The sequence below is a fragment of the Bos taurus genome, chromosome 15, assembly GCF_002263795.3.
Source record: "Bos taurus isolate L1 Dominette 01449 registration number 42190680 breed Hereford chromosome 15, ARS-UCD2.0, whole genome shotgun sequence".
Taxonomy (NCBI): Eukaryota; Metazoa; Chordata; class Mammalia; order Artiodactyla; family Bovidae; genus Bos; species Bos taurus.
Genome location: NC_037342.1, coordinates 83,141,615 through 83,160,126, shown reverse-complemented (window position 1 = coordinate 83,160,126; position 18,512 = coordinate 83,141,615). Strand labels below are relative to the sequence as shown.

The 18,512-nt window shown below is 42.9% G+C and overlaps 1 protein-coding gene across 2 annotated transcripts; it reads right to left on the bottom strand.

Moving 5' to 3' along the window:
• Positions 1-813: 813 nt before the first annotated feature.
• Positions 814-9,857, bottom strand: MS4A3 (membrane spanning 4-domains A3). Of its 2 annotated transcripts, XM_024975939.2 has the most exons (7): positions 9,770-9,857; positions 8,039-8,206; positions 6,060-6,197; positions 5,373-5,429; positions 4,949-5,107; positions 3,360-3,461; positions 814-1,689 (listed from the first exon to the last, which is right to left on the bottom strand). In XM_024975939.2, the coding sequence occupies exons 2-7, from the start codon at positions 8,189-8,191 to the stop codon at positions 1,618-1,620; spliced, it is 681 nt and encodes a 226-aa protein (XP_024831707.1). In that variant the 5' UTR covers positions 8,192-8,206; positions 9,770-9,857; the 3' UTR covers positions 814-1,617. The 2 variants fall into 2 exon arrangements, with proteins under 2 accessions (XP_024831707.1, XP_024831708.1); XM_024975940.2 differs by lacking the exon at positions 3,360-3,461.
• Positions 9,858-18,512: the final 8,655 nt, after the last annotated feature.

Below are 18,512 nucleotides of genomic sequence, written 5' to 3'. Positions count from 1 at the left end.
TAAAGATCTCACGTGCTGTAACGAATACCCAGTGCAACCAAATAAATAAATAAAATTGTTAATGTTTTTGAAAAAAAAAAAAATCTCAGTTTAGGAGAAAAGTCTTCTCCCCAAAATTGTCATTTTCATCTCTTTAACCTGGTTTAGAAACTCTTTCAATGAGCTTCCAAAGATTCCTACACTCTTCCTATCACAGCCCTTAATGTTCCATGTTATAATGGTATGTTCCTGTGGGTCTGTATCTCCCACAAAGAGCAACCAGAGAACAGAGACTGTGGCTCACTGGCTATTGTATGCAGAGCACATGGCACATAGTAGGCACTTTCCAAATAACTGTTCAATGGATTGAAAAAAGAAACAAATTATATTTAACGTGCATGTATGCATTTCTTCATAAAGTATGTATATTTTACATATATGTATTATCTGGAGAGGCGAGCATTGTTAGTAGAGAAGACTACAGAAAAACCTTTGCACGTGTGGCAAGCAAGGAGCTGAGAGAACCTTACAGGTGTGAATTGATGGACGCTGGACGGCTCAGTCCCCTCTCAAGAGAGGGAACTAATTCATAAAGCAGAAACATAAGTCCGCCAGCAGTAGATATACAAATCAGGAGCCAGAGATATCAAAAAGAACACCAAATTGCTACCTGAGAGGATGGTCGCGGATGTCACTGGAGGGAATGGGAGCAGCCACGATGGAAGTGTGAGGGTTTCTGCCATCTTTAAGGCACACCTATCTGACCACCGTCTCACCTCAGCCTTACCAGCACAAAAAGACCACCAGCAGCAGCAGCAGCATTATCAAATAGCTGTGATTCTCTTTTCACATCTGCTTTATTTTTACTTAATCTGCATAACAATGAATAAGACAGTTGGTACTGTAACACCTATTTTACAGATGAGAAAAAAATAGATCAGAGAGATTAAGTTCACACAGACAGTATCAGAATTTGCACTCAGGTCTGTAAGATTCTAAAGCTTTAATTCTTTCTTCTCTGCATTATAGATTCTCACTGTCCTTTGAAGGACAAATATTGATTTTGCTCTCAAAGACCCCCATCTAAGGCATCATTTTTGGATCCGGACATGTGTGAATTTCAGCAGCTCACTGAAAAAAAAGACTTCAAGACTTGACCTCCTACCTCAAATATAGTAAAAATTTATCTTAATGTTATTTTGGTGATTTTTTGGACAGTTTTTGCAATTTTGGTGTCAACTGAAGTCAAGAAGCATTTTCTATGATGGGAAACGTCTTACTCATTTTTCCTTCTCACTGGGGTTGGAAGTTGGAGTTTAGAAAGAATACATGAAATAGGGAGGATTCTCCCTGCCTTTTTTAAAAACGTTAGAAGACAATGAAGCAGGCAGGTAAGAAGAAAGAGAACTGATTTCTGGGAACAATTTTAGCGTGGTGATCATAGCAGTTACAAAAGAAAGGATGCCTAGAGGAGCACAAAAGTCCATTCCCAGGACTTATGAGGGAGTTTATAGTCAGGACAGAAAGGACTGAGTCAAACGTCCACGCTTCTCACGATGGGCACCACGATGGTAGAGACGTGGCTCACAGGCTCGTGTTCTCTTGAGTTCCTGGATGGAGCACTGACTCACTGGAGACTCAAGACTGAATTTCCTTGCTTTCATTTGGAGGCATTCTTGATTCCCCAGGATTGGAAAGGGAGGAAATTGCCTGGAAAATAAAACAACATCAAACTCCAGGAACAGGATCAACACAGCCCTCTCCTTCCTTCCTATTATCATCATGAACAATGCCAACAATACTCATTCACTGATCATCACTGGGATCAAATATTACATACATAGTCCTTCCAGCAAGCATTAGAAATGAGCAAAAGCAGTACGTGTACGGCTGAGTCCTTTTGCTGCTCACCTGGAACTGCCACAACACTGTTAGCCGGCTATACGCCAACACAAAATCAAAAGTGTGAAGAAAAAAGTGGACAAGAGCATATTCAGTTTACAATTAAGATAGCTAAATCCAGAAAGAATTTGTGGTTTTTCCTGGAAATTAACTAGAGAGTGACAAGTTCAAAAAACAATGATTTAGTTCTATCCATGTGAAAAACGTATGCTCCTATTTATAAATGATATGACCAATAAGGAATTAATATCCAACATATATAAATAGCTCACACAACTCAACATCAAAAGAAAAAAAATTAAGAAATGGGCAGAAGAACTGTGTAGACGTTTTCTAAACAGGAAAAACAAATGACCAGCAGGTACATGAAAAGATACTCAACATCACTAACCATCAGGACATGCAAATCATAACCCCAATGAGATGTTACCTCACGCCTGTCAGGATGAAGTCTGCAAGTAACATGTGGGTGAGGATGTGGAGAAAGGGGAACCCTCCTACACCCTACACTGTTGATGGGAAGGTGAATTGGTACAGCCACTGTGGAAAACAGTATGGAGGTTTCTCAAAGAAATAAAAACAGACCCACCATGACTCGGCAGTTCTACTCCTGCGTATACAGCCCAAAAAACCCAAATGCTAATTCAAAGAGATATATGCACTCTGGTGTTCATAGTAGCATCATTTACAATTGCCAAGATATGGAAGCAACGTAAGTGTCCGTCCACAGATGAATGGAGAAAGAACACAGAGCTATATTCACAGGGATATATTCACATCCATGATATTTACATACAGTATAGATGTATTCACTGGAATACTAGTCAACCGTAAAAAGGAACAAAATTTTGCCATTTTGCAGCAACATGGATGGATTTGGAAGACATTATGCTAAGTGAGATAAGTTAGACAGAGACAGATAAATACTGCATGATATCACATATGTGGAATCCAGAAAACACAACGAACAAATGAAAATAAGAAAAAAAGAAGCAGGCTCACAGATGTAGAGGCCAAACTAGTGGTTATCAGTAGGGAGGAAAGGACAGGTTATATAGAGGTGAGGGAGTGGGAGGGAGGGGAGGGCAGGTTATATAGACGTGAGGGAGTAGGAGGTACCAACTATTGGGTATAATACAGGCTCAAGGGTGAATTACACAGCTCAGGGAATATAGCCAACATTTTGCAATAACTATAAAATGAATGTCATCTTTAAACATTATATAAAAAATAAAAATTAATTTTTTAAAATACATGCTCTTAAAGATGAAATACACTGCTTCCTCTTGTATTTTTAGGTTAGAATTCTTTTCCAACCTTCATGCCAAGTCTAACATTTGTACGAGCTATAACTCCAGGAACCCCACAAATCATTATCGTATGAAAGTTTCTCTCCAGTTCCAAAAGTCAGGGACCATCCTAAACCCTAGAGGGAAGGTGCAGATCATGTGAATTTTAAGTCATTTAAACAAACCCACCTTTCTTAAATGCCAGCAGTTTGCTTTGAGCCACAGGGCTACAACAGAGCATGCTATGCACATTTCCAGCAAGGTAAGGACCAGCATCAGTGACACGAGGCCCTAAGGGTAGGATGCAGCAGATTAAATCCAGTAGAAACGCTCAGAGGAAAAGGAAAGGCCAGCAGGAAACCAAACTATAACACCTACCCTCCATAAAACAGGGCAAAGTGAGTCACAACTGAGACTTAATACACAGCCACACACCAACACTCTACATGAGACACAAGGCCCATCTAAAAGCATGTAAACCTTTTTCCTGGAAGAGACACAGGTACTTCTGTATCAACCCGTGTGAAACAGCTATAGTGGGAAAGCGCTGACATTACAATTACCATCTGCCAGCTGGAATAGCAGTGAGCCCGGGAGATGTACAGGCAGCTTAGGAAAAGGGGCAAAGGGGCCTTTCATCAGCTCTTTAGTTGTACTCCCTAGAGGCTTGCATTTACAGTATGCCTACAGACTAAACTAGGAAGCTGAAGAGCGAGACACAGAATTACTGGATCCTTCTACCATCAATGAGGCACCTAGAAGAAACAAATGCTAATGCCTCTGGAGAGAAATACTTCCAAAATACACACACACAAAAAAATCAAACCCATATAAACACAAACTTAGAGTATTAAAAATACAATGGAGAAAGTTAGAACTCAGACTTCCATGAGTAGTATCAGCAAACAGGAAGATTAAGTCAGTAAAAAACAGTTCACAAATCACAGGAAAATAAACAATTTGGAGGAAAATCTTAATTTCTCAGTTGACTGTAGCAGAGGGAGAACATGTAAACACAAGCCAAAAAAATGCTTTGGGAAGGCTATTAAAAATGTTCCCTTTTAAATACCACACTCAAATAAATTCACAAGTAAAGCCGTTCAAAGCTTCAGTGAGTCACTACTTGAAAATCCCAGACCACAGAGAAAATTGTAAATCTCCCAAGTTAGTTTCATTAAGAAAATTGTGAAATAAAACTTTTTAACTGTAATCTCTCTGGGGAACGTAACAGTATCAGTAGCAGTGCGTGCTGCATGCTAAGTTGCTTCAGTCCTGTCTGAATCTCTGCAACCCTATGAACTGTAGCCCACCAGGCTCCTCTGTTCATGGGATTCTCTAGGCAAGAACACTGGAGTGAGTTGCCATGCCTTCCTCCAGGGGATCTTCCCGACCCAGGGATCAAACCTGCATCTCACATGTCCTGCATTGACTGGTGGGTTCTTTACCACAGGGACCACCTGGAAGCCCATTAGCAGTAGCAGCAGTATGTAATAATAACCTAATACAGTATTCATTGTGTTAATTACTTATCACATATTAATTTATATAATCTTTACATGTAATACATATAATAATTCAATCTATTACTACCCTCATTTCAGTGATGATAAAATTGAAACACAAAGAGGTTGTCTTATTTGCTCCTTCAAAGCAAAGCTGCTAAGTGGTAGAACCAAGATTCAAATCAAGGCAGCGTGGTGCCTGATATGTTACTTGGTTCCTCTATACTTTGAATTGTTGAAGTACTTCATAATTATACACAATTTTAAAAGACATACGTTTGAAGAGGCTTCCATGTAAATGCACAAGTCAGGTGGCCGGGAAGACTGACAGCTCTTGAGTAGTGGGTCGTTAGCAAATAAATTCATTGAGAGAAAGACAATCCCGACTAGCGCCATGACGGCACTGGAGGTGTGCAACCCCATGCTGGTCTCCAGCTGCAAGAGAAGAAGAGGCCGTCGCTGCACACGGGCAGCACATGCTGTGCTCCTGCGGCTCCAGGTCATGGAGGTAAACAGCCACTGAAAGGGGTTTACACACCCAGCTACAGCCTAGGTCCTGGAGAGACATCAGGAAACCAAGACGCCTCACCCCAAGACTCAGGGTCTCGGCTGGACTCACCAACCTCCACTCTCCTACTGCTAATGGGTGACGTGTTTCTGCTCCTGTGATCACAGAGAAAGAGGGCGAACGGCCACTTACCAGTGTTTTTGTGGGTTTTTTCCCGGCTAAGGTGGATACAATTCCCGAAACGATAAACTGTTTGAAAATAGGAAGTGAAGCAGAGAAAGGAATACGAAGTCTTAATTAGCAGATAACTACCGGTAGTTGTACAAAACTTCTCCAATTCACATTCTAGAACACAAAATTACACTTGATTTTGCTCATTATTTAATACAAGTACAATTTTAAATGAGTTTAAATTTTGCATAAGTGTGTAAGACTTTCATTTTGTTTTGTATCTGGCCTTTTACAGGTTATATGGGTATGCCTAGTTTTACATGTAACAATACACATATTCAATGTAACATAATTATGCTTGTGTTTACATTAAATATAAATAATATTTACTTCCATATGCATGTATATTTAATATCATTCTCATAATCTTACCCAAGCTTCAGATCATGTGTTTGATTTATTGGACTAGGTGTTCTAAAAAACTTTTATACATCAAAATATCTATATGGATGTATCTACTAATGTTTAAATTAGTATTTTGACCTCCTGTTAGTTCCACGAGTCTAATTTTAATAAATGGAATTCTCTACATGTTCATGGCATTCTCAGAAATCTCATGTTTACCAAGCCACTCCTAGAATTTGAGGGAAAAGTTGCCAAAGTACATTTCTAGTAGTGGTATGCAGTCAGCGGAATTTGAATACTCACAAATATAGCTCCCCATATGGGATAACCTGTAGAAACAATCAAGAGAAAGAAGTAATTGGAGGCCTGCGACAAGTTTTGTAAGGCATGCATGCAGCCACCCAGAGCCAGAATTACTGCTCCATTCAGGATCTGGACCGCCTGCGAAAGGAGGGAAAGAGAGAAGCATGAGCGACCACGTGCTGGTCCCCACTGGGGACAGATCGTTTTACTGACTTTTATGTTTTCTTTCCCATCGTGGCTTACCCCAGGATGTTGGATATAGTCCCTGGGCCCTACAGCAGGAGCGTGCCTACCCGCCCTAGAGACGTGCAACACCACACTCTGTGTCTGCTCACCCCCGCTCCCAGCTCACCCCGCCACCCCCACCCCTTCGTCAATCACAAGCCTGTCTGTATCTGCTTCTGTTTTGTAGATAGGCTCATTCGTGATGTGATTTAGACTCCACACATAAGTGACATCATATGGTATTTGGAGAAGAGATCACTTTAATTTTCCTCAAGAAGGAGATATCAGTGCTTGAAATGGTCAAAAAATTAAGCCTAGATTAACTGGGTGAGAGTCTGCTCTGGAAGGCTTTTGTTCCTGCCATGCCCACTGATTCTGATGGCAATACTTCATCGTCCCCTCTCCGCGCCCCACTGCATCCACACTCACAGACTCCCTTCAGAAAACCACAGAGTGAAGGAGATACGGCTGATCGCAGACTGGGTGGAACTACGCTCCCTGCCTGCCTCGGGGCCACAGTACGGTGAAGCCCACTCTCCAGCAGTGATAGGACTTCTCCCACCGTGAGATTATGCCTCTGAGTTTCTACTCTTCAGGTGCAACAGATGCCCCCATCTTTTCTTTTTTCTTTTTGGTATTTTATTTATTTATTTTTAAACTTTACAATATTGTATTGGTTTTGCCAAATATCAAAATGAATCCACCACAGGTATACATATGTTCCGCATCCTGAACCCTCCTCCTTCCCCATACCATCCCTCTGTGTCATCCCAGTGCACCAGCCCCAAGCATCCAGTATCATGCATCGAACCTGGACTGGCGACTCATTTCATACATGATATTATACATGTTTCACTGCCATTCTCCCAAACCTTCCTACCCTCTCCCTCTCCCACAGAGTCCATAAGACTGTTCTATACATTAGTGTCTCTTTTGCTGTCTCGTAAACAGGGTTATTGTTACCATCTTTCTAAATTCCATATATATGTTTTAGTATACTGTATTGGTGTTTTTCTTTCTGGCTTACTTCACTCTGTATAATAGGCTCCAGTTTCATCCACCTCATTAGAACTGATTCAAATGTATTCTTTTTAATGGCTGAGTAATACTCCATTGTGTATATGTACCACAGCTTTCTTATCCATTCATCTGCTGATGGACATCTAGGTTGCTTCCATGTCCTGGCTATTATAAACAGTGCTGCGATGAACATTGGGGTACACGTGTCTCTTTCCCTTCTGGTTTCCTCAGTGTGTATGCCCAGCAGTGGGATTGCTGGATCATAAGGCAGTTCTATTTCCAGTTTTTTAAGGAATCTCCACACTGTTTTCCATAGTGGCTGTACTAGTTTGCATTCCCACCAACAGTGTAAGAGGGTTCCCTTTTCTCCACACCCTCTCCAGCATTTATTGCTTGTAGACTTTTGGATTGCAGCCATTCTGACTGGCGTGAAATGGTACCTCATAGTGGTTTTGATTTGCATTTCTCTGATAATGAGTGATGTTGAGCATCTTTTCATGTGTTTGTTAATCTCAAAAATATACAAGCAACTCCTACAGCTCAATTCCAGAAAAATAAATGACCCAATCAAAAAACGGGCCAAAGAACTAAATAATTTCCCCGTCTTTTCTTAAACCGCATTACTGATCCAGTGATGAGTAACTCAGAAATCCCCATAGAGACATAAACAAGGTTTCCCATGAATGGTTATCGCCTTCCATCCTACAGAAATGTGTCAACGGAGGCTGACTTACCCCGAGAGCTCGCAGCACCTCCGGGTGGTTCTGTGACCTGCCGATGGGCCGGTAGGCGGAGCTGTCCTCCGCCGCCGCCTCCCCCAGGCTTCCGGGGGCCTCGCCAGCACAGGCTGCCGGCAGCTCGGTAGGATCAGCTTCCTGGGAGGCCATCTGGGGTCTTGATGGCTGTCAGAGAAGAGAAACCCAAAATGTTTGTGTTTTCCCTTTTATTGCTAACTAATAATGGCTTTTTGTTTCCAGTGCAACGAAAGGGTTCCGTTTTGTCTAGATATCAAAGCAACTCTTCACCAACGGGGCAGAGGTTTTGCTTGATCCCACTTGATGTTGAAGTAGCAGGCATCGTCAGACCGTGGTACGAGGCCTGGGCCCAGCGCCTCACTCTGTAGCCGTGCGGACGGCCCCTTTCTCTCTCTTAGGGGCACGCGCGTCTTACGCGGCCCTCTCCAGTCCTGGACATCCAGGTACTAAATGGTCTCACTGGGCGCCGCGGTCTCATGGGAGGAGGATAACACTAGTCACATTCTAGGATAATAACACGTGTCATTTACTGAGTATTCACAGCTACGTGCCAAGCACTGTCTAGTTTCTGTGAATTTATTAACGCACTTAATCCCGCCAACAACTTCGTGGTGCAATACTGTTCTCCCTATTTTAAAGATGAGGAAACTGAGGCATAGACAGCTCCCACAACTTGCTCAAACTTATACAGCTCGTGAGTTCAGATTCTACTTGAGATATCTAATGTTCAACATTTTTTAAGTCATTGCTTTATATAGCAATATATGGAATAAAGCATGATGGATAGAGTTTAAGTACCACGGGGAAGCCAGGTGTAAATCCGAATTCGACCACTTACTAGTTGTATGACCTGGTAGTGGGAATCTCAGTTTTTACAGCTGTAAAATGGACACAATTTTAATTTCATATTAACGTTGCAAAGTCCAGACTAAAAAAACATCCATTGGGAAATAGGAATACACTTCAGATAGAATATTTGACTTGCTAAAATGCATGTAGTGTGGCTTCCCACATGGCGCAGTGGTAAAGAATCTACCTGCCAATGCAAGAGATTCAGGACACGTGGGCCTGATGCCTGGGTCAGGAAGATCCCCTGGAGTAGGAAACGACAACCCACTCCAGTATTCTTGCTCGAAAACTCCCTTGGACAGAGGAGCCTGGTGGGTTGTATTCTATGGGGTTGCCAAGAGTTGGACACGACTGATCACAAACACACACAAGGCCTGTGCGTCTGCGTGCACGGCTGTCCATGCAAACATTTTTCCAAAGAAATAGCTACATGATTATGTCTAGCACTTTTTCACTATGCATCAGAGTAACAGTCAAATTCTAAGCAGAAGGCATCCTCATAGTTAAATGTTTAGCAACCGAACAAAACCCTCTGAAGACATTCTGAGCATCCCACCGGCTGGCAGCTTTGACAGACATAACAAAAGTGGGCTTTCTGTGCAGAGGAGCTTCTTTTAAAATTGGCTTTTATTGGAGCATAGTTGCTTGGCAATGATGTGTTAGTTTCTACTGTACAGCACAGAGAATCAGCTATTTGTATACGTATACCCCCCCATTTTTGGATTTCCTTCACCACAGAGCACTGAGTTCCCTGGGCTATAAGTAGGTTCTTATTAGCTATCTCTTTGCAAAACAGTAATGAGACACAGACGCAGAGAACAAACACCTGGACACCAAGGAGAGGGGACCTACAATATTTACCTTGGAGGCTTCAGACCTTGGTTGAATTATTTTCTCTTAAGCCCGTCTCATTAGAAGCAGAAGACACTCAATAAAGGTTGCTTATGGTGCCTTCCCGAAAAACAGTAGCCTCTTTTAGCTCAGGCTTGATGCAAGACTTTGCCTTACACCACCTTCAGAGGAGTCAGTGCCGATACTCTGCTGGTGGCCTGCAGAGTGTGCAAACCACATCTGGGTCTGTGGCCCCTCAGGTTTCACCATGCTTTCCTGAAGGGCAAGTGTTGATTAGGACACTGGTGTCAGGAGTAACTGTCTTCCAGCTTTGAGATGTTGCTTAATACATTAGTAGGACCAGGAACACCAGCAGAAACGTGGGGAGATGGACGGGAAGGCCTGAGGACTGGAGGCGGCACAGCTATTTGCATAGTAAGAAGAGATGCCACTGACTCAGCGGGCTTGAGTCTGAGCAAACTCTGGGAGATAGTGAAGCACAGGGAAGCTTGGCACGCTGCAGCCCATGGGGTCTCAGGGTTGGACATGACTTAGCAACTGAACAAGAGACAAGATCAGATTATAAGAGTAGTGTTGATGGGGGTAGGTGATTCAATACTTAACCCCAAGATGGGACTGCAAATAAAAAATATAAGGGAGACCCATAAGGTAACGATTACTCAAGAAAGTAGGTTTGCTTAACCACCGAACCAAGCAGGTTTGCTTGGCAACAAAACCCTGAAACAGAAGCCCAAGACCTGCCCCCAAACAATAAAACTGTGGTGGCACGTGCCCACATCCTGCCAGTGGGCTCAGTAAGTTAAGGATCCCAAGGACAAGCTCTCTGCACACATAAAAAACAATAATTTATGGAAAGGTGGCGTTTCAAAGCAACAGAGGCTCATTGTACCGAGACCTGAAATAATTTCTCCATGGTGCCATGACCGTCCTAGCCTGACCGTGTAGGGACAAGAAAACGACCCGGCCCAGCCTGGAGGGGGAGCCGATGATGGAAGTGTGACATCGACTCAAGAATGAGGAAGAAAGAGGCTCCTTTCCCCTCTCCATTCGTCCTTTGATGATAAAACTGTAGCCCATTAAAGTTCTCAGGGTGCAGCCCCCTGTCACTCACCTGCTTTAAGCCTCATATGCACCCTATTCTGATCAACCACTTCTGATCTGTGACTTTGCGCTCACTGAGTTCTTTCTGTGTGAGACGGAAAGCACCAGAGCTCTTCAGAGGCCCCTCAGGAGGCCACGGAGCAGAAGCGTCTGGAGTGGGGCGGGTGGTCGTGTTCATCACATTCAATCACGCAGGCTTAGAACAGTTACTTAGTTCACAAACATAGATGTCAAATGATGGCAATTGTAGTTGAAATGCAGTTAACGAATGCTAGGTAGCAGACACTGCTCTCAGTGTTTCACATGGATTCACGCCTTTCCTTCTCACAGTGCCTGGGTCTTCTGGGTCACCATTAACCCAACTTTATAGAGAAGTATGGCACAGAGCGGGGTTTGAGGTGTGGGTTCGACCCCTGGGTCGGGGCAGAATATCCCCTGGAGGAGGAAGTGGCAACCCACCCCAGTTACTTGCCTGGAGAATCCCATGGACGGAGGAGCCTGGCGGGCTACAGTCCATGGGGTCGCAAAAAGAGTCAGACATGACTGAGCGACTAAACATCCAAAAACTGGCGTAGAAATGTCAGCCAGCTTTCCCAGCATCACACAAGAACCAGTCAGCCAGCTTTCCCAGCATCACACAGGAACCGGTCAGCCAGCTTTCCCAGCATCACACAGGAACCAGTCAGCCAGCTTTCCCAGCATCACACAGGAACCAGTCAGCCAGCTTTCCCAGCATCACACAGGAACCAGTCAGCCAGCTTTCCCAGCATCACATGGGAACCGGTCAGCCAGCTTTCCCAGCATCACATGGGAACGGGTCGAACTATGTGCAGAACTCAGGCTCCGGGTCTAGTGAGGTCACGGTCATGCCTGTTCTCTCTGTGGGTCTTTGCTTTCACCTTCTTTCCCTTTCAGAAGTGTCCCTGTTTAGAAGGCAAATTGTCACCCTAAATGAATAAATGTCCTGATATCGGTGATGGGAAGATTAGAGCAAAGAGAGAGGGAGGAAGGCAGGATCCCAAACACGGTCCCTAGGGAGGTCCCAGGACCCGAGGAGACGATGCAGGACTGATCCCCAGGTCGGGGCAGGAAGGTCTGTGAGAAAGAGAAAGCTCACAGCCACCTAGGTGAGGTCCTAGTTCTAGAAACCGGAGCCAAGTGGGGAGTTGGTCACAGGTAAGAGCAAGAGGGCCTGATGCCATGACCGAGGGACAGCTTGGGAGGGGGCTTGGAACCCTGGGACACGGAATATAACGCGAGCAGGGGCCCAGCACCGGGAAAGCGCACTGTCCAGGAGCTCTGCGGCCAGGGCTGTGAGAAGCAGCCACGGCAGCTAACCAAGGGTGTCACGGAGGCTGCAGCCCCCGCTGACGGCGAGCTGGGAGGCCTGAGGGCCTTCAGGACGGGGAGACACAGGATGGCGGCCCCAGACAGGTGAGGGGCACGCCAAGGGGATGCTTGCAGTGAGTCCAGACTCTTGCACCTTCTCACACGTGGAAAAGCACTAATGCCTTGCCTTGAGACGTCTGGCTCTCCTGTAATTAACAACCGTCTTCTGGCTTCTGGCGTGCAGACTACCTGCCTCTGCTGCAAAACTTCTGTGTAAAGTGGCTTCCCCTCCCCGCTTGCCTCCTGGGAGCAGTTCTCTCAGCGTTTCTTGAGACGCTGCCTCCCAGGCTTGAACTCCTAAAAATTCCCATCAAATAGAACATAACTCTCAACTTTTAGGCTGTGAATATTTTTCAAGTTGACAGCTGCCAATGGAGGCTGGAGCAGCGGTTCTGAAGGAACTGCCTGGGACTGAAGGAAGGGACTGAACACAGAGAAGACCAAACGGGAATCATAAAGAAATGCAAAGCGATAGCAGTGAAAGCTGTGGCCTCCCTGCCTCATATTAACCAGGGCCACTGTGAATAGAATACTGAAGAAAAAAGAAGGAGCAGAAAGTGCCACGAAGGAGGGAAGGGAAGAGTTATGAGGAAGCGAACCTCCCAAAAGCGGTTCCTTTCAATGTACTTGTTTAAATTTGGAGCTGTAGAAAGGGCTCAGACAGGAAGTTGCATGAACACTAGGAGCTCGTTATCTCACCTGTGAATTTCAGATCCTAATACCCGCCTCGGAGAACAGGTATCAGGATTAGAGACAGAATGCACACAGAGGTCTTGGCAGCTAAGCTCCTCATGTGCACGCAAAATAAAGGATGAAATGAGAAACTTCTTCATTCCTTAGAGAGAAGGACTACAGGAAACTGCTTCCCAAAGAAGATTCATAGAGGTTTCTTCCCCTGGGTACAACTTCCCCTAACTATGAGGAAGTGTTTTCAAGGAGGCTGGCTACATTTTGGTGCTGAAATATCATAATAAATAAACAAGCTCAAACTTCAGGTTGATTTCCGAAATGAAAAAATAAATCTTTATGTGAGTAAAGCTAACAGTCTAGTTATTCATTTACAAGGGACCATCTATTTGGAAATAGATGTATTTCTCAAGGCTTATTTGTCTTAATCCAGTTGCTCAATAGCAACACTTGCATTGTTGGGTTTTCCCCTATACCCACCCATGCTGAGGTGTGCACATACTTACCAAAATTACGCTCTTCTGGGGACAGTACCTCTGTGTTATCTTAACACCTCTGTAACTCTCATTGAGGAAAACAATCAGTTAACCATCTAAGGTCTCTGAAGTTTTTAAGTCATTGCTTGGAAACCGTGCCTTTCTAGGAGTGACATTATTTAGTATAATTTTAAGACAATGAAAGGCTTCCCAGGTGGCTCAGTGGCAAAGAATCAACCTGCCAAAAGCAATTAACCTAAATGAATTTCAGGTTCATGTGAACTGGGAAATATTCAGTATTAGATACTTAGTATTCATGTTTGCTTGTTGATCTAACTAATATAGACATGTCTAAGAGTCATTAACATTAAGCATTATGCTTAGGTTTAATATAACATATCTGTTACAAATTTTTCAGCAAGGAATGTAATTTGAGTGAAAAAACTTCTAAGGAAAGAAAATGTAAATGAGAGACGAGATTTTAGATAAACTCTATTAAGAATAATTTTGCTTTGGGAATGTCTGTTATGCTTTAGGAACATCTGTCTAAAAGAGTCTCTCAACATTTGGGTAACTTGAATTTCTAGGGCTGTGATAAACTAAGTGTTGAAAGTTTATTGAATAGATAGGTCATTTCCAAATAAAATAAGATTCACAATGACCTTCAACCCTATCTGAGTGTTCTAAACCCTTTTGATATTTATTGACAAATCTTCTTAAATCAAATTCTAATGAAGCACTTTTGACTTATAGCTAACTTTGGGGTGCTTCAGAAGGCCCCTGATTAGGTTCATTTAGTATATGGAATTACATGGGAAGTATTGTCAAATGAGTGATAAATCTCAGGTTATACTGTATGGAAAATGTTACTAATACAGATATCCTAGAAATTATATAGAATTCCTAAAATTCTGATATGTCCTGGTGTTCTAATGAGAAACCAGATGGCTTCACAAAGATTAACAAAAGGACTGAATGAACTGGTGAGTGTGCTTATAACTTTTATGGTTTCTATCTGAAAACATTAGAGGTCTGAATCAGTTTCCAGGTGGAAGGAAAACTTCTATCTTATATCCATATAATATCCAATATTATACTAGACCGAAGTGGTTAGATTTGACAAAATGCAACATCCTTTCATGATAAAAACTCAACCATTAGACAAGAAAGGAATGCACTTTAACACAAGTGACACGCCCACAGGGACCATCGTACCCGGTGGTTGAAGAGCTCAAGCCTTTTTCTGTAAGATTGGTAACAGCTCACTCATTTTGAGGCCAGTTGCATGGTTCAAGGAAATTATTGAATTTTTATGTTCTTAGCTGTAAAACTGGAATAGTAATACATGTCTTGGGGCTATTAGGATTAAATACGTTGTTGCAACATGCTTGTAACATTGCCTGACACACTTAAGCCTTGCTAAAGGATTACCTCTTCACTGTGTGTGTGTATTTATGTGTGTATGTAGGGGTGTGTGTGTGTGTGTGGCTTCCCAGGTGGCTCAGTGGTAAAGAATCGGCCTGCCAATGCAGAAGATGCAGACAAAACACACACACACACGCACGTGCACACACACGCACACACACATACGCACACACACACACACACGTGCGCGCACACATATGCCAAAGACAGATTCCCATCATGTAAACAACTACACACAACATTTTATTGGCAATAAGATAGCAGCACTTTAAAAGAAACCCAAATGAAAAATACTTTGGCAAAATCTGTTTTCACAAGGATATCGTATCCAAAATGTACATTGAATAAGCAGTTGACACACAGGAAACCATACTCAATACTGTAACGATCTGCATGGAAAAGAATCTAAAAAACAGAGGATGTATGTATATAGACAACTGAGTCTCTTTGTGGTACAGAAGAAAGTAACACAATATTGTAAATCAACTCAGATAAAAAAATAAAAATAACACTTTAAAGTGCAAGTGAATGACAGATGGCACATTCCAATCCTTGTAACTGATATAAGAACTCTCCCTGAAATCAGAGTGATCTTTGTTATTATATTGGTAGACTCTCTCTTTTAGGAAAAAGAAGGAGAACACATCGAAAGATAATCTCATACTTGGTTCTTCCAGTTACAAAGGTGACTAACGATTTGCTTTGCAGTTCAGTTACTGTAGAATAATCTAGGTAAACAAGATTGTATGAAGTTTTTATTCTAAAATTAATATTACATTAGAAAAAAATTTTAAACATACTCAAAATATTTTAAGTGCTAGTTTGGTGTTTGGACTCATGCTTACAGGTGAGTCGTGTCATAGTTCCTATAACCTGTGCTTCTGCAGAAGCGTCTGCTAAGTAAAGGCGAAACTGACCTTCAGAGGATCACCTAGAGGCAGAACACTCCAGAGGGATTTTCTGAGGGCCATAACGTATATCCCTAGGGGGAAAGTACAGCTCTGTTTGAAAAAGGAGCGCCTGCTCTGAAACAACCTAGAGGAGCACAAAGGCCAAGCAGAAGACATTCCTAGTAACACGGGAGGCATAGACATATTTGAATAGGACGCAGAGAAACAATCAAGATCGCAGCAATGGCTACTGACTTTCAGGCCCATTCAAAATCTGACAACCCACTGGCACCAGAGAGAAGTGTTACCTGTGAGAGTAGATTTAACATACACGGAGAAAAATCTTAACAGTGCATAGGAGCAAACAAACTGTTACTCAGAATTCTTTATCATTCACTAATGAAATCAGATTGATTATATTCTTTGCAGCCAAAGATGGAGAAGCTCTATACAGTCAGCAAAAACAAGATCAGGAGCTGACTGTGACTCAGACCATGAACTCCTTATTGCCAAATTCAGACTTAAATTGAAGAAAGTAGGGAAAACCACTAGACCATTCAGGTATGACCTAAATCAAATTCCTTATGATTATACAGTGGAAGTGAGAAATAGATATAAGGGCCTAGATCTGATAGATAGAGTGCCTGATGAACTATGGAATGAGGTTCGTGACACTGTACAGGAGACAGGGATCAAGACCATTCCCCTGGAAAAGAAATGCAAAAAAGCAAAATGGCTCTCTGGGGAGGCCTTACAAATAGCTGTGAAAAGAAGAGAAGTGAAAAGCAAAGGAGAAAAGGAAAGATATAAACATCTGAATGCAGAGTTCCAAAAAATAGCAAGAAGAGATAAGAAAGCCTTCCTCAGCGATCAATGCAAAGAAATGGAGGAAAACAACAGAATGGGAAAGACTAGAGATCTCTTCAAGAAAATCAGAGATACCAAAGGAACATTTCATGCAAAGATGGGCTCGATAAAGGACAGAAATGGTATGGACCTAATAGAAGCAGAAGATATTAAGAAGAGATGGCAAGAATACACAGAAGAACTGTACAAAAAAGAGCTTCATGACCCAGATAACCATGATGGTGTGATCACTGACCTAGAGCCAGACATCCTGGAATGTGAAGTCAAGTGGGCCTTAGGAAGCATCACTATGAACAAAGCTAGTGGAAGTGATAGAATTCCAGTTGAGATATTCCAAATCCTGAAAGATGATGCTGTGAAAGTGCTGCACTCAATATGCCAGCAAATTTGGAAAACTCAGCAGTGGCCACAGGACTGGAAAAGGTCAGTTTTCATTCCAATCCCAAAGAAAGGCAATGCCAAAGAATGCTCAAACTACCACACCATTGCACTCATCTCACACACTAGTAAAGTAATGCTCAAAATTCTCCAAGCCAGGCCTCAGCAATATGCGAACTGTGAACTTCCTGATGTTCAAGCTGGTTTTAGAAAAGGCAGAGGAACCAGAGATGAAATTGCCAACATCCGCTGGATCATGGAAAAAGCAAGAGAGTTCCAGAAAAACATCTATTTCTGCTTTATTGACTATGCCAAAGCCCTTGACTGTGTGGATCACAATCAACTGTGGAAAATTCTGAAAGAGATGGGAATACCAGACCACCTGATCTGCCTCTTGAGAAATCTGTATGCAGGTCAGGAAGCAAGTTAGAACTGGACATGGAACAACAGACTGGTTCCAAATAGGAAAAGGAGTACGTCAAGGCTGTATATTGTTACCCTGCTTGTTTAACTTATATGCAGAGTACATCATGAGAAACGCTGGACTGGAAGAAGCACAAGCTGGAATCAAGATTGCCAGGAGAAATATCAATAACCTCAGATATGCAGATGACACCACCCTTATGGCAGAAAGTGAAGAGGAACTAAAAAGCCTCTTGATGAAAGTGAAAGTGGAGAGTGAAAAAGTTGGCTTAAAGTTCAACATTCAGAAAACGAAGATCATGGCATCTGGTCCCATCACTTCATGGGAAATAGATGGGGAAACAGTGGAAACAGTGTCAGACTTTATTTTGGGGGGCTCCAAATCACTGCAGATGGTGACTGCAGCCATGAAATTAAAAGACACTTACTCCTTGAAAGGAAAGTTATGACCAACCTAGATAGCATATTCAAAAGCAGAGATGTTACTTTGCCAACAAAGGTTTGTCTAGTCAAGGCTATGGTTTTTCCTGTGGTCATGTATGGATGTGAGAGTTGGACTGTGAAGAAAGCTGACCACCGAAGAATTGATGCTTTTGAACTGTGGTGTTGGAGAAGACTCTTGAGGGTCCCTTGGACTGCAAGGAGATCCAACCAGTCCATTCTGAAGGAGATCAGCCCTGGGATTTCTTTGGAGGCAATGATGCTAAAGCTGAAACTCAAGTACTTTGGCCACCTCATGTGAAGAGTTGACTCATTGGAAAGACTCTGATGCTGGGAGGGATTGGGGGCAGGAGGAGAAGGGGACGACAGAGGATGAGATGGCTGGATGGCATCACTGACTCGATGGACGTGAGTCTGAGTGAACTCCGGGAGTTGGTGATACACAGGGAGGCCTGGCGTGCTGCGATTCACGGGGTCGCAAAGAGTCGGACATGACTGAGCGACTGATCTGATCTGATCTCGTCTGAACAAAAAGGTTTTCACTAGTTCTTCTGAGAAAGATGCTTTGGACTCAAATAACAGAGTGGCTTCAAACATAAGCTTTAAAGGGTCTCTTCTTTGTCTGGCATTATCACCTACCACCGACTGGCTCTGCATCCCTGGGCAAGGTGTTAA